Source organism: Leuciscus leuciscus (genome assembly GCF_965113295.1).
Source record: "Leuciscus leuciscus genome assembly, chromosome: 16".
Classification (NCBI taxonomy): Eukaryota; Metazoa; Chordata; class Actinopteri; order Cypriniformes; family Leuciscidae; genus Leuciscus; species Leuciscus leuciscus.
Window position 1 is genome coordinate 36,824,720 of NC_138740.1, and position 15,674 is coordinate 36,840,393.

Here is a 15,674-nt window from a genome sequence, read left to right on the forward strand (position 1 = left end):
GAAAATGTGGACTAATCCGCTCCATTCATATGGATTAGTTTTACGATGTCAAAGTGGTAGTTGCTTAGCTGTCAATGAAAGATTTTATCAAAAATATTTGTTTTTGTGTCCCAAAGATGAACGAAAGTCTTACGGGTTTGGAACGACATGAGCGGGAGTAATTAATGACAGAATTTTCATTTTTAGGTGAACTATCCCTTTAAAGTGACTTGATGTACTTCTTATGTATACGTTTATATGCATATTTTGACCATTTCCAAATGAAAGAAAAGAAACGAAAAACACGCCCAATGTTTTCATTCTCTATAAACATGGAAATACATTTAACCGGCCGGCATCATCCATCACGATGATGGTTTACTCCATTCACTCCGGAATGATGGTTTTGCCAGTAAAATTTTCCTCTTGTTTGGGTCGAGGCCAGTGCAAGAAGCCTGAAATGTGTACCTCCATTGTAATGATGATGTTTTGACAAGTGGCTTCTGTTATGTAAAGGTCTGATTCAACATCTAACTCTGCTACCCACAAAATAGTGGAAATTCAAATGAGTAACTGTGTCTTTCTCTCTCTGTGTCTCTAGGAGAGCTCTTCTTCTGTGTATTCTACTTTTTTGTACTTCTTTTGGATTCACCCAAGTACTCTTTGAAGGTAAGATGTGAAAGATATAATCATGCAACGTTTGTTTGTGTGTGATTGCATTGAAATGGTGGTTAAAAATTAGGGGGGGAAATGAGGTTAAAACTAGATTTTTGAGGCCACTGAATTATTGCACCATAATAAAGTTTCATGTTCTTACACACTTTCCACTAAGTTTGGAAAGTTTTACAACATTAAACTTAATACCCTGATTCATGAAACACAAACACGCTCTCTCTCACATACGTATGAGTTTCCTTACCCGACTTTTACCTTTTCTTCTGCCAAACATTGCTCAGTTCTGAACACTTTTCCCCAGTAAAGCATGTCCTATAACCCCTTTTACATGAATGAGTGTGTGTGAGTGCGTCTTTTTTATAGAAAAAATGACATCATGTTCCCTCTTGACTGCTGATTCATGCCGAACTCAACAGTAACACACATATGAAAAGGCCTGGGAATAACGTTATGATAAATCTACAGAATCAACCGAAGATCACAGACTTTAAGATCCATTCACACTGACAGCAATGAGAGTTCATTGAGTGTGTGTGTATGTATATTTATATTAAACTTTCTGTTGACTGTCCAAAATCTCAGATGTAAGTTTTCATGGAGCATGTCACATAATGTTTATGCTGCATCCTAAGACACCTCAATTATGATTAAACATAACATGTACTGTAATGAATTCACTGGAGGGAAGCTGGTAGAGAACCCAAATGCAACTTTACTTCAAAAACATAATCAAACATAAAACAAGGCATGAAACTCAGAACTCCAAACAAGATCCTGGACAAACATTCAATACTGGACAAAGACCTGGACGATTAACCAATGACAAGACACATGGCAGGATCACATGACAAGACACAGAAACATGACAATGACAAGAACAAGAAACAAAACCCAAACCGTGACATGTACTGTTATCATGGCTTAATCAATCTCGAAATGAATAGTGACAAGCCCAGCTAAAATTTTATCCATTCAAGAAAGCTATTGATTTGATATGCTAATATTTTTTAATACTGCAAAGCAATGAAATAATGTCTAATTAATAAATGTTCTATTTTACCCAGTTTGTATGTGCACACTCACTGAAATCAGATGCATTGGTCAAGTTTCTAGGATGCTTCTTGGAAATGCACAATTTGATTTCTGCAATGTTTGCCTTTCGTGATCAATTCTGAATAGTTTTTTTTTTTTAGCTAGTCACATTAGCTGTAAATGCTATTTGACTAATTACTCTGGAGCCACCTAAAAATGACTTCATGACAAAAGAGATTGGCTGATGGCACCACAGGAACATGTCCAGTCCCAAAACCATTGATAGTCCTTCACAGTTTTATGGGTGTGAAACACAAACAGTTGCTCATTTAGGTAATTAAAAAGCATCATTCAGACAGTGTACTATTGTGTGAAGTAGTTCCTGGCGTTGTTCTTGTACGTTTGCCTCTGTCCTGGCCTTGTGAAGCCAACCCTGACCCAAGTTAAACACACACACACACACACACACACACACACACACACACACACACACACACACACACACACACACACACACACACACACACACACACACACACAAGTTCACTGTGATAAGTTCACAAAATTTCCTTGTCAAAAGCCAGTTTTTAGCACTAGAGTTTTGGCATCAGATACAGACATGCAGCTGTTAACTTGCTGCTGCTTTTTTAGCCCAAAGGATGTTTTCCGCCTGGAATTTAACACACATGGCACAAAACTGAATTAGCACATTAAAATGATGTAATAGGGAGCAATGGACCTCCTAAAGATGTCATGAAATCAAAATGAAAGTTTTATAGCGTTAATAATGTGTTCATATGTGTTAGCTATCTAAATGCCATCCTGTATTTTTACTCCTTGTCACTTGCACTTGCAACTACTGGTCTCCACTTTCTCAAACCTTGCACGGTGTATAGAACCATAATATATGTATATATAATTATATTTATATATGTATAACTGTGAATATGTGTGTATTAAGATGTGTTTGGGTTTGTGTTGCAGATGTGGACGTGTTGCAGCGGTTGGCTCTGCGTGCTGAGCTCGGTTCTCGCACCGTTCCCGCTGGCGTCATCTCCCTCCGCTCTGGAGTCATCCTCACGACACGGGCACGAGTTACCACTGCGACACGCTCTGTGTTCCCACCAGAACTCTTCTGGAACTGCACTATTATCCTGAGCGTCCGATCTCACCGCTTAAACTCAGCATTTCTCTTCTCCGTCCTATCTGGGAAAAAGATTCAGCTCGGGCTGGAAATTTCGCCCGGCAAGCTAACGCTTCACGCCGGCCCTGGGAATGCCGCGGTCTTCCCGTACAACCTCCATGACGGACGCTGGCATCATCTAGCCTTCGTTCTTAATGGGCGATCAGTGACCCTACACTCTCCCTGCTCGGAGAGCAACGGTGGAGTTACGCAGAAACTCCCCATACTTCCCGAACGTCTGAACCCTCGTGGAACATTCCGCTTGGGCGGCAACAGCGCTTTGCTTCCGGGTGCGGGACCCTTTGAGGGGGCGGTTTGTCAGTTTGATGTGGTGCCCTCGGCACAAGCCCAGCAGAATTATTGCAGCGCCATCCGTAGGCAGTGCAGAGAAAATGACACCTACAGGCCAGCGCCTCCCGCTCTACTTCCCCTCCCATCCCGACACGCCCCACCACTATTGGCCCACACATTACCACCTAATCGCACTTTCACTTTCACTCCCACTAATTTCCTTTGGACATCCATAAATGGTGCAGTAGGGTCTTCTGCTGCGAGAATGAACGATGGTGTACGACCCAAGCCTTCCTCTACCACACCTCCACCCCTTTCCTTGATGCAAACAGGACTTGAACCTCCTTTATCTAGGGAATATTTAAATTCTGTCACCCCCAAACCTACTCTCAGGACACCTAAGCCGACTGCCTCAAAACCTGCTGTCTGGCTTACCCCCACAAAACCAGCTGGATCCAAACCCACTCCAGGAAAAATATCTCCCAAATTTGGCGCGACAAAGTCTTCTGAACCAAAGCCCACGATTGCTAAACCAACCTCTTCCAAACTTGGAAGTTCAAAAACAACTGGACCCAAAACTACTCCACCAAAACCTTCCAAACCAACAGCTGTAAAACTCACGGTAAAGAAGCCAACTCTTGCACCAAAGTCCACCAAGATCAACACTACGAAGAATACTTCTACTGGTGCTCAACCTATCAATCCTAACAAGAAACAAAAAAACAACTTAAAATTGGTGGACCCAGAACCGACCACCTCCAAAAGACCCTCGCCAACCAACAAAATGCCTCGCCAACCCAAATCCAAGCCCTACACCACACTACCAACCCTAAAATCCACCCTTTCCCCAAACCCCTCACCCAAAAAGAGCCTCCCAACACCCAAATCCACTCCGTTCACCACCGCTCCACCAAACAAACCATCAAAAACTCCCAAAGTCAATCCTGACAAACCTAAAATGCATTACGTCACACCACGCACTCCAGGGTTTGCCATCCAAACTGTGACTCTCCCAGCTTTCGACGATTTCCAGAGCTTTGAGGTGGAGCCGACATACTTTTCACTTCTGGTTGGACCGCCAGGACAAAAAGGAGATCCTGGGAAAATGGTAGGAGAGCCGCATTGTTTGTGTGTGTGTGTTATCAGGGCCTTGGCTTGTGTTCGATAAAGTCTTGATAGTGCATCATATGTCACATTTGAGATTGTAGGTAAAAATGGGCACATAAGCAGACATAAATGTTCATAAATATTCCACCTATAGTGACACACATGAAGATATACAGAAATTTTGTTTTGCAACATCACATAATCCTACTTTTCTTATAAAAATTTCAGAAGTTATTAGCAAGTATTTTGCCTCTCCGCACTGAAAGCGAAAATGCTGCATGACACAGTAACATCCAATGAGAACGTATTTGATGTTAAATCTGGAGCAAGATCTTTGACCAATGAAATTTCCCTGCAAGCGGGGCTGTCTTGCATAGTACAATACAAATAGCAACTAACTGACTATATGTCCTATTGCTGGTCATGATTATAGCAGCTTAGGACATTACACGTCATCAGCGTGTTTCATGAGGCTGCATTGTAGACAGACAGTCACTGAGCGCCACAAACAAGCAGCATCCGCCTTTTACAGTTTCCCCTGAACCAAAACTACGATGGAAACCTGTAATGGCAACACTATTAATGCCGAAATGATTCTGGAGCAGTCAGGTCGTACAAGACAGAGCTCTCCAAGTGGTTTTCGTTCATTATTATTGTAATGTTACGTGCTTTGAGACATGAGGTAATTTAACGCCGTCTCTCGTGACGCTTTGCAGACTCTGCTGTGTGTGTTCATGTGTTTTGAAGGAGATGTGGATTTGGAGACGCTCTAAAGGGAGGATGGGATCTCATGCTTTCAAGGCTAGCATCCGATTGCTAGCCTCTTTGAAACTGCACGCCCTAGCTTTAACAAATAAGAGATAGGCCTAGCTTTTATCCCTTGTCACGCCTGGTTAAGCCTGGTTAAGGGGCAGTGTGCATATTGATCAACGAGGTGCCATTTTTACTCGCAGCAATAATAACTGTATTTATACAGTACACTATCATTCAAAAGTTTGGGGTCGGTAAGATTTTTAGATGTTTTTGTCATTTAAAAAAAAAAAACTTTAAAATAACTGTTAACTATTTTTGTATATTTTAAAATGTAATTTATTCCTGTTCAAAAGAACAGCTTTATTTGAAATATAAATCTTTTGTATCATTATAAATGTATTTACTGTCACTTTTGATCAATTTAATGCAGTTGCTGAATGTAAGAATAATTTTTTTTTTTAAGACCCAGGTCTCTCTTGTAAAAGAGATTTTTGATCTCAATGAGACTTCCTGGTAAAATAAAGGTAAATAAAAGAAAAAAAGAAAAGAAAAGAAAAAAGTACTGACCCCAAACTTTGGCACTGCAGTGTATTTTCATATATTTTATATATTCAAATATGATATAATTTATTGTCCAGATAGAAGTTTTGCACCTAAAATGACTTTTATGGTGGTACAAATAGAAAAAGATCTATTTTTTTGTGGATTTATATTGGTTTGGACACTGGTCTCCAGTTTCCAGGTGGCTCAAATGCTTTCTAAGGGATGTAAACAGCTCAATATTGCTTGCAGTTTTAGTATATTTAGTATAAACAGCATCAGTTTAGCGTCAAAATGTGTTGAGATGTTGATGATGCCCATGTAGCTCATACAGACATTTGACTCACTTTGTGTTTGAAAGCCGTTGAGCGATGTGCTTTTAAAGCTGGGTCAAAGGTCAGGGGAAGTGGTCAACATTTTATCAGTCACCCAGACACTCGCACAGACCTTTACAAGCACGGAGTCCTGTTCCATGCATGGAAAACTAGGCATGGGATTTCAATCAAATGAATTGAAAACTCTTAAACCAAGAGTTTAAGAGACTAAATTTTAAAAGGAACCACCTAACCTGTGACCCAAAAAACAAATAAGGATAAGTGAGTTATTGCAGGTCCTGTGTTAAATGCGAGTCAGCCGTATTTAAACAGTAGGACTTCGACGTCTTTAAGGTTCTGAAGCAGCAACGTTTCTAGGAGCAACATGGGGAGAAAATAGTGATGTAAGGCAAATCTTCTGGGAACAGTTCAGTTCACAAGGATGTTCAAAGAGAAGTCTGTGATGCTCAGACACTCTAGAGGGCATTTTCCTAAAAAGCTGACTAAACTTGACAAAATGGCCCACATCTTGAACAATGACCCATTTTAACTTGTGTGTTTATGTCTGCACATCGCTGTGGTTACCTCCAACCCTTAGGCAATCACATTGTGTGTGCTTGTGTAATTTAGTGGAGGCTCACAGGTATGTGTGTGTGTGTAGCACCCAAGAGAATGTTCCCTGTTATTACCACAGGATAATTACCCAAAAGCCCCCATCATCCATCCACCATAAAGATGCGTTCTCCAGGTACTTGACTAAAACTCCAGGAATTACACATGCACACGTGCTCTTAGTCTGCAATTATTTACAGCTGCAGTACATGCTTTACTCAAACATAATGAGCTGTAGCTTCTATCTTTAGCTCTACTTAAATATACAATAACCCGTACAAAACACTGCTAGCGTCAAACTAGCTTTGTTTAGAATGAAATGCTACGGCTAACTGAATACTGTGCAGTATGTACTTTTTACTGTCTACTATTTTTTTTTAAATTGGCATGAAACATATGAAATGTTTTTATTTTAATTTTAGTGTTTGTAATTTTTATGTTAGGTTTTTTTTGTGTGTAATGTTACTATTTAGGTTGAATTGATTTTTATTTCAATTTTTTTTTATATATTTTTTTTTGATCCGGTTAGTAATTTGAGTGCTTCAACTTTGCAACATTTCATCGAATATTTATATTTTATATAAATATAAATGTATATGAAGAGTTCAGATGCAAAAGCCTCTAAATGCCATTTGAAATTTTCTTATAGAATGATCATTTTTATCAAGCTTGTATATTTAAGTTCAGTAATTTCACTTAAATGATAATTAATAGATAATTTTCATTGCCATTTAAGTGAAATTATTGATTTTAAGTATACGAGCTTGATAAAAATGATCATTCTATAAGAAAATTTCAAATGGCATTTAGAGGCTTTTGCATCTGAACTCTTCATATATCCCCCTATATATATATATATATATATATATATATATATATATATATATATATATATATATATATACTCAATTTAAAAATATTAAAAACATTTTTATTAACTGAAATGGTGAATAAATAAATAAATAAATATATATATATATTTTTTTTTACCATTTCAGTTAATAAAAATGTTTTTAATATTTTTTTAATTGAGTTAAAGGGAAAGTTCACCCAAAAATGAAAATTTGCTAATGTATTCACACTCAGGCCATCCAAGTAGTAGGTGACTTTTTTTCTTTAATAGTAATGTAAAGAAGATTTTTAGCTGAAACCGTAATCCTTGGTGATTAAAAAAAAACATATACAGGCAAAACAAAATGTATACCCGTGGCTCCTGACGATACATTGAGGTCTTTTAAAGTGAAACGATCAACAGCATCGACAAACGGTCCTGAGCGCATCCTCGACAGTCTGGAGCGCAAGCTTCCTGAAACACAATCCCAACGTTTGAGCTCCTCCTTTGCATTTTTAATCTAAAAGTAATCTTAAAATGCGTCAATTAAGTACTGCTGCTTTTATTAATTCATATTCATTCAGCTTACTAGGAATGGAAGTTGAGTGTATTGCATTATATATGGAAATAGAAATTAGAGTAGTATGGTAGTATGTTATTTTGAACACAAACCGCAGTGTTGCATCATGGTAGTATCTCAGTGTTCATTGAGGACTTTGGCGGTGCGTGATTGGTGGGGGGCTGTGTACATGTATGTGGGTGAGAAAGCACCATCCCCCCTCCTCCATCAACAGAGCCATAGTTCTAGAGCTCTGAGATTCTTAACATAAACACACACAAGCTCACACACTCATCTTCTGTGAGAGCCGCGCTCAATGGAAGTCTTTCATCCCGTGCCGCGTGGCACTGCTCTGGGGGGTGGAGGTGGAGAACCCAGCCGATCCTCTGTTTCAGCAACTATGTTGATTCATATGATACTGGTTGAGCGATAGAGCTGGGAGAGATTACCGGAAGAATCCTGATGTTTTTGGCCATTTGATGATATTTGATATGTACTGCATATTATTGCTCTGAAATGGCTTACATAGATGTTTTTATTCAGTAGGAGGAAAACCACCTTTTGGACCAGATAGCCATTGTTGCCAAGTAGATTAAGAATGTTTAACTAAACTAAATGTTTAACTAATATATTAAAAATACAGTACAAATCTACATTAAACTGCTTTCGCGACCCATGTTTGGTTAAAATATTATGAAGATATTATTTTATTGTACAGATAATTTATATCAATAAATAAAATATAGTAAAAAAATATCATATTGTTTTAATTTTTTATTTATTATTATTGTTGTCGTTTAAAAATAACATTATTTTATTTATTTATATGCATATTTAGAAAATATTTAATACAATTTTAATTATTTTATGGTTTATATAAATAAAATGATGATAAATAAAATTGTAATTATTTTATGAATAGAAATATTTATAAAATATTTTGTAAATAAATAGTTTATATTAATAAATAAAATGTTTATTTTATAAACAAAATTATAAATTATTACATATACATTTATATATATATAATAAGCAATAAAATATTGCTTATTTTATAAATATTTTACAAATATTTTTGAATATTTATTTTATTAATATTCTATATTACAAAAATATTTTTTTGATAAATATGAAATATTTGACCAAATATTTTTTCCCAAACAAATCATTGATGGACAGTTGTACAGTTTGATAGATTGACATTTGTATTCTTATGTTCTTGTTTTAATGCCGCCATACTATAGGGGAGAACTGTAGGATTGGTACATACCTTCTAAGCTACAGAAAAGGACCTGCAGGGATCTTTTCATAAACGCACATAATACACACATACACACACACACACACAGTGGGATACAGGATCTACAGGTCTTCTGTAAGTCTGTAGCTCATTATCATAAAAAGGAAATTCCTTCAAATGACTTCCTGTTTCCTCTTTGCTGTGTTTAGTTTTTAAGCAGGACCTTGCAGCTCTATTAGCACACCTATGCAGCGATTCATAAGTACGCTCTTGTGTTTGGTAGGGAATTCCGGGACCTCCAGGGAAACCAGGGCAGCCAGGGACGAGAGGACCTCGGGTGAGTGTGCATGTGTGTGTTAGACTCAAAAAGCTACTGACCTTCGACCTCAGATATAAACAGGAAGTTTGTAAAATGCAGTGCCTTATAAAATCTCTCACACACTGTTCGCCCTAATGTATTTGTGTTTTATTGGTGCTTTTTTAGTGCGAGTGTCTGGGTTTTGTCTGGTCAGCAGGTCAATCTGACCTCAGAACAATATACAAACCGCCCCTCCGGATCCGTCTGTCACACTCACTTTCACACTCAATCATTTCAACTTTCTTCCTCTGTTTTGTCATTTGTGTGTTTTTAATGAAGTTACGAAATCACAACTACAATTGCACCTAGTTTTTAAAGTATTAAAGGGATAGTTAATCCAAAAATATAGTTTTTTTCAGGATTTACTCCGCCTACTTGCATAAGACTTTTGTTCATCTTTGGAACACAAATAAAGATATTTTGAATGAAATCGGATCGATTTCTGTCTCTCCATTGAAAGTCTATTCACCCAAAACGTCGACGCTTTAAAACTTCCAGTGAGGTTCATTCTCACACATCAAGCAAGTACGGTTGAGCTTCTGCTTATGTTCGCTGATCAATATTTATGTGTGAATAAACGCCCCAAATTAAATCTGCTCATTATGTAAAGACAACTTGTATTAAACGGCTCAGTTCATATGGACTATTTTACGGTCTTTGTTTTGAAGTGCAAGAATTTTTGGTGAATAGACTTTCAATGGAGGGACAGAAATATCAGATTTCATTCAAAATAAATATTTATGTTTCAAATATGAGTCTTATTGGTTTGAAATGACATGAGAGTAAATGATGACAGAAATTTCATTTGTGGGGATTAAAATTTAGTATTGTAGCTCATCTCACATATTTAATACACAGATAATAGATGGTTTTACATTTTTGGGTGTTCTGTCCCTTTGAATAAAGAGTACTTGTGAAGAATCTTGTAGCAAAATCAAACACAGAGAGCCATAGACCCACTAAACTTACCTTGAACTCTGACCTTTGTTGACAGGATCACATGGGTGCGATGTGTTGTTTTAGCAACTGAAGTCAACATGTAGTGTCCGCACGTCAAAGGACCGCCGTGAGGTCACTCTCTGTTGTGTGTGTTTGTGCTGGTGTGAAGTATTTCAGAGCATGTGTTATAAAGACTGACTGCTAGGCCTTGTTCAGCCTGCACTCTTTTCATGTTAAATGTGTGTTATTTGTGTGTGTGTGTGTGTGTGTGTGTGTGTGTGTGTGTGTGTGTGTGTGTGTGTGTGTGTGTGTGTGTGTGTGTGTGTGTGTGTGTGTGTGTGTGTGTGTGTGTGTGTGTGTGTGTGTGTGTTGCTTGTTAGAACAAAGAAGACTTTCAGTAAAGTCAGCCTACATTATTTGCGCTTTCTTTGCAATCTTTGCTTCCTCTTTGTACAAACCTCTGATTGATATATATATATATATATAGCTTTCAAAAGTTTTAATGTCAGTAAGATTTTAAGTTTGATGTCAGTAATGTCAGTAAGTCTGTCATGCTCACCAAGGCTGCATTTATAATTAAAAATACAGTAAAAACAGTAATAATGTGAAATATTATTACAATTCAAAAAAACTGTTTTCTATTTGAATATATTTTAAAATGTAATTTATTCCTGTGATCAAAGCTGTATTTTCAGCATCATTACTCCAGTGTCACATGATCCTTCAGAAATCGTTCTGACCCCAAACTTTTAAACGGTAGTATATATATTATAATCATTACATATTAACTCCTTATATATATCAATAAATAGTAATGCATAACATGTAAATTTTTCCTTAAAAAAAAAAAAATTACAAAAAAATGTATGTGTAAAAAAGCCACACAGGGATTTTCATGAACATTTTGAGTGTTTTGAACGAGTTCATTGATGCAAACAGTTTGAATAAACTATTTTGTGACAGTGAATCATATTTTATTGCTTGTCTGGGTGCAGATCAGAGACTTTGGCTCTGTTAGTTCTCATGAGTCTGTCACACAGAGTAAAATTTTATATCAGCTACAGAATAATAATATTTGATGTTTCATCAATATACAATATGATATCAAACACACACACACACACACACACACACACACACACACACACACACACACATTCGCTCGGCTTTTGGTGGTTTTTAAACACGTGCATTGCTTTTGTTTTTGACTTTATGCATGGTATCACTCAATCTGTTGGGCTTTCTTATGGACTGTTTCCCTCCAATAACACCCACTGACCTTGACACTCGCTGTGACCTCTGACCTCAAGCGGGAAGTTGTTTAAAAGAAGTGCTATCAGAACAAGGTCAGGGTCAAATGAAAGGTCAAAGTTAAATGCAAAAAATCGGTAGAAACCATCTCAGATCTATTCACTGCATCTGGAACAGAGGAATACACAAGCATACTCAAGTATGCAAGTATATAAACACAAAAGTGTGTTGCTAGGCGAGATTAACTCTATGCATGTTAAGGCAATTGCATTCTCAGGATCGCCATTACTATTATACCCATATACCCATTTGCATCTGTGGTCAGCTTTCCTTTTTTACAGTAGGTGAACTATTAAATGCTTTTCAGTTTTGATTAATTATTCATTCTTAATGTGTATGTTGTATGTATGTTATTTCCTGCAGGGACCCCCAGGACCACACGGCAAGCCAGGTCTACCCGGTCTTCCAGGATTGAAGGTAAAAACCAACATTTATCATCAGATAATCTGCAGTCTGTCCCATGCACTGCTCTGCTCATCTTACTCTGTTCATCCTTCTGTTATGTTCATCACCGCACCACCTGCTGATACTATTGGCCTGCATACAAAACCCAGACAAGGTTTTGGAAACACAGGCAGTCATACACATGAACACACACACACACACACACACACACACACACACACACACACACACACACACACACACACACACACACGCATACACTTTGATTTATTTGAACTGAAGAGAAGCCCAGCAGGTAGTGGAAAGTCTTTCCCAAGATATAGAAAAGAGCGACGATGAAGTGTAGTTGTAGTATTAAAGAGAGGCAATAAACCAAGACCACTAAACATGCCTCCAAGTTAGGTGTGCGTGTGATGTCCTGGTGTGTGATTGGTCAGCCCCCTTCATCCCTGTAAATACAACAAAGGTGGTAAACAGCCGAGCAGCTCAGCAGGGTGTTTGTGCAATTGCATGCTCTCTGCTTTCTGTGTTTAATTATTTCAAGCAGCCTTTGAAGACACTCTTGGTTAAGGTATAACGGCCTGGAGTCAAACTTCGTCGTTCTCTCTCTCTTTCTGTCTGTGACACACACATGTACATGCACACATAAACCCTTAACTGCTGTAATAATGTATAAAGATCAAAACAGTCGTGCCTTGTTTTGATCTGATTAGCATCTTCAGTGTTGTTTGCTAAGAGGAGTGCTGTTGCTTGTCTAAGCGACTGGGCCTGGTAGGTGATGAAATACCACTGACACTATCATCGTACGATTTAAACTCTAGTTCTGTGAGTTATCACACTCAGTCTCTTGTTTCTCTGTCATTCTCTCTCTCAGGGGAAAAAAGGAGACCCTGGACTCTCACCTGGAAAAGCACCAAAAGGAGATAAAGTGAGAAAACACATTCACTTGTTCTGATACACATTCCTCGATGTTAGTAACAGCCAAAATATTGTTCTTGATGAGAATAAGGATCTTTGTCAACCTAACAGACACACAAGAAGAGTTAGAGCAGCATCTGAGTGTTTGTGCCTCATGTTTGCTTGTCTGTGTTTATAGGGAGACGTTGGTCTGCTTGGTCCTGTTGGTTTAGTCGGGATGGAAGGCCGGAAGGTAAGATATTCTGAAACGCCTAGAGCTGCGTGATTCTGGATAAATTGAGAATCAAAAAATCCAAATAGAGATCATGATTCTCACACGATTAAAAAAACAACAACATGTAAATTGCTGGAGGCTCTGAGAAAATGTTAGTTACTACAGTCTATTTAAAAAACTTTTTTTTTTAAATGATTGAATGAATGATTCAATGACTCATAAAGACTTCACTCGTCTCATCACTGGATGAATCAGCGTTTTTGAACTAATCTCTTGAATTAATGATTCAATGACAAATAAAAAATGTTTTAAGTCACTTGACGCCACCTACTGGCGTAACAATGTAATTGATAAGTTGTTTTAAAAAAGGTGATTTTCTCTATTTTGATCGCTACCTTAGACATCATTGTTTATATCCAAACTACAAACTTTTATTCCAGCACTTCTATAATAATTTGAATTATTGTTACTCGGAAATAATGATACTGTGTGATTGAAGAAAAGATGACAACTGCTATACAGTGCTATATATGACAACTGCTCTCTCTGGGTCAGCGGCAGCACCAATGCAGATTTGAATGCTTGCTGTGATCTTACTTGTCAAAGGTTTACATCACCAAATCATTGTCATTTAGGAATAAGATCGCATGGGTGTTTGAATCAAGATCACAATCTTTTAAAGTGCCACTATTATGCTATTTTAAAGGTTCCTAATTTTGTTTGGAAGGTCTCCTACAATAGGTTTACATGCAACCAAGGACAAAAAACACGTACATTTCCTCTGAAAACAGTTTATTCAACAATTTAGTCTCTTCAAACCCCTCCTTTCCGCATACTTTGCTCTGATTGGTCAGACGGCCCAGTCTGTTGTGATTGGTCGAATGCTGAAAGCATGTCACAAATAAAACGCCTATTACTGTTTCTAAATTTCAGCTCAGCGCTTGATACACAGTGATATGAACAGTAACAATGGCGTCGGGTTTTCAGTATAAATTCCAGCGTGAGTCCTTATTTTTTTAAGTGCATCAAAGTAGATTCACAGCGCTGAAAACAACATCTTCTCTACATAGACAACACAAGACAAACTCTTCCAGTCTCAGCTACAACTACAGTGTTTGAGGGTCAAAGTAGACGTTGTTCACGGGCAGCCAATGAAGACCATAGACTGGCATTATGCAAATGTCTTACATTAAGTAACAGGAAGTGAGACTGGAATTAATGACGACTCATTTCAGCAGTTCAGAATTGATTCTTTCTTTTAGGAGACAATAACTATTTGTCATGCACTTTGATATTTAAAACTTTGCAGACCTGTTACGTACACAAACAGTACACACTGCATGAAAAGTAATATTTTAAAAAGCATAAGGGGGCACTTTAACAATTAATCGTGCAGCTCCAGAAGCGCTTGAATCATTCTCTCCATTATTTCAGTAATTCTGAACAATGTGCACATTCTATTTTTGCTGTTGAATTGCTGGTTGACATTAGCGCAGATGTTTGCCTTCTTGCTTACGAGACCCACGCAAACACTCTGAAACGCTCCCACTCATCCTGGCTCACTGTGTCTTCCGTAGACATGGAAACCCACTGTAAACATCAGAGGGAATCCCCGATGAGTCGTCTATCACTCCTTTATACTCAGCGCACATACATGTCAAGCAGGGCTATTGAGAGTTGTACAGTCGTTCACCATGAGTAACTCTCTTTGTTACAGCCATTAGTGTGTGTGTGTGTGTGTGTGTGTGTGTGTGTGTGTGTGTGTGTGTGTGTGTGTGTGTGTGTGTGTGTGTTTCACGTCTCAGCTGTGCATGATTATAGTAAGTTTAGACTCTCTGCCAGGCATTTCACTGTAAGTAATAGCGCTTCCAGCTTCATGTGTGTGTTTGTGTATGTGTGTGTGTTTGCGTTGGAAGGATTCAACAGTGGGAACGCTGGAAAAATCCTGTAGTGGATGCCTGTTTTAAACGATGGTCGTGAGCATGCACATGTAATGTCTAGAACAGCAACAACTAGTCAAAACGACAAAAGTCAATTATAAGAGTGGTTGACACTGAGTGTCATTATCAACACTTTATCCACTTTCTTTATTTTAGACCCAAAAAGGATTGCTGGTTTGGGTTGAATGCTGAATGCAATTATTAAAATGCAATTAATCAGAAAATTGCATATAGTTAAGATAGCAATTGATCAGCTGATCAACATTTAACATGGAAAAGAACGTTTTATTTGTCCACAAACTTATATTTAGCATGCCATTTACATTTTTTCTCATATTGTGGGTCTATGCAGGTAATATTGTAATATTGATACATTTCAGTGTTGTATAAAAAATATAAAAAGCAAAACCAGTTGAGAACCACTGGCTTATATAAAATTTGCAGATAATATATATTTGTTTCTTATATTAAA

At 37.7% G+C, this 15,674-nt stretch overlaps 1 protein-coding gene across 2 annotated transcripts in view; it reads left to right on the forward strand.

The window, feature by feature from the left end:
* Positions 1 to 15,674, forward strand: part of col27a1a (collagen, type XXVII, alpha 1a) — a 64,259-nt gene that overhangs the window by 4,936 nt on the left and 43,649 nt on the right. The window contains exons 2-7 of one of the 2 annotated variants that reach the window (XM_082140635.1): positions 581 to 648; positions 2,671 to 4,268; positions 9,401 to 9,454; positions 12,089 to 12,142; positions 13,005 to 13,058; positions 13,227 to 13,280. In XM_082140635.1, coding sequence (XP_081996761.1) covers positions 581 to 648; positions 2,671 to 4,268; positions 9,401 to 9,454; positions 12,089 to 12,142; positions 13,005 to 13,058; positions 13,227 to 13,280 — 1,882 coding nt within the window. The remainder of the gene's footprint in view (positions 1 to 580; positions 649 to 2,670; positions 4,269 to 9,400; positions 9,455 to 12,088; positions 12,143 to 13,004; positions 13,059 to 13,226; positions 13,281 to 15,674) is intronic. The other variant, XM_082140636.1, reaches the window with a different exon arrangement.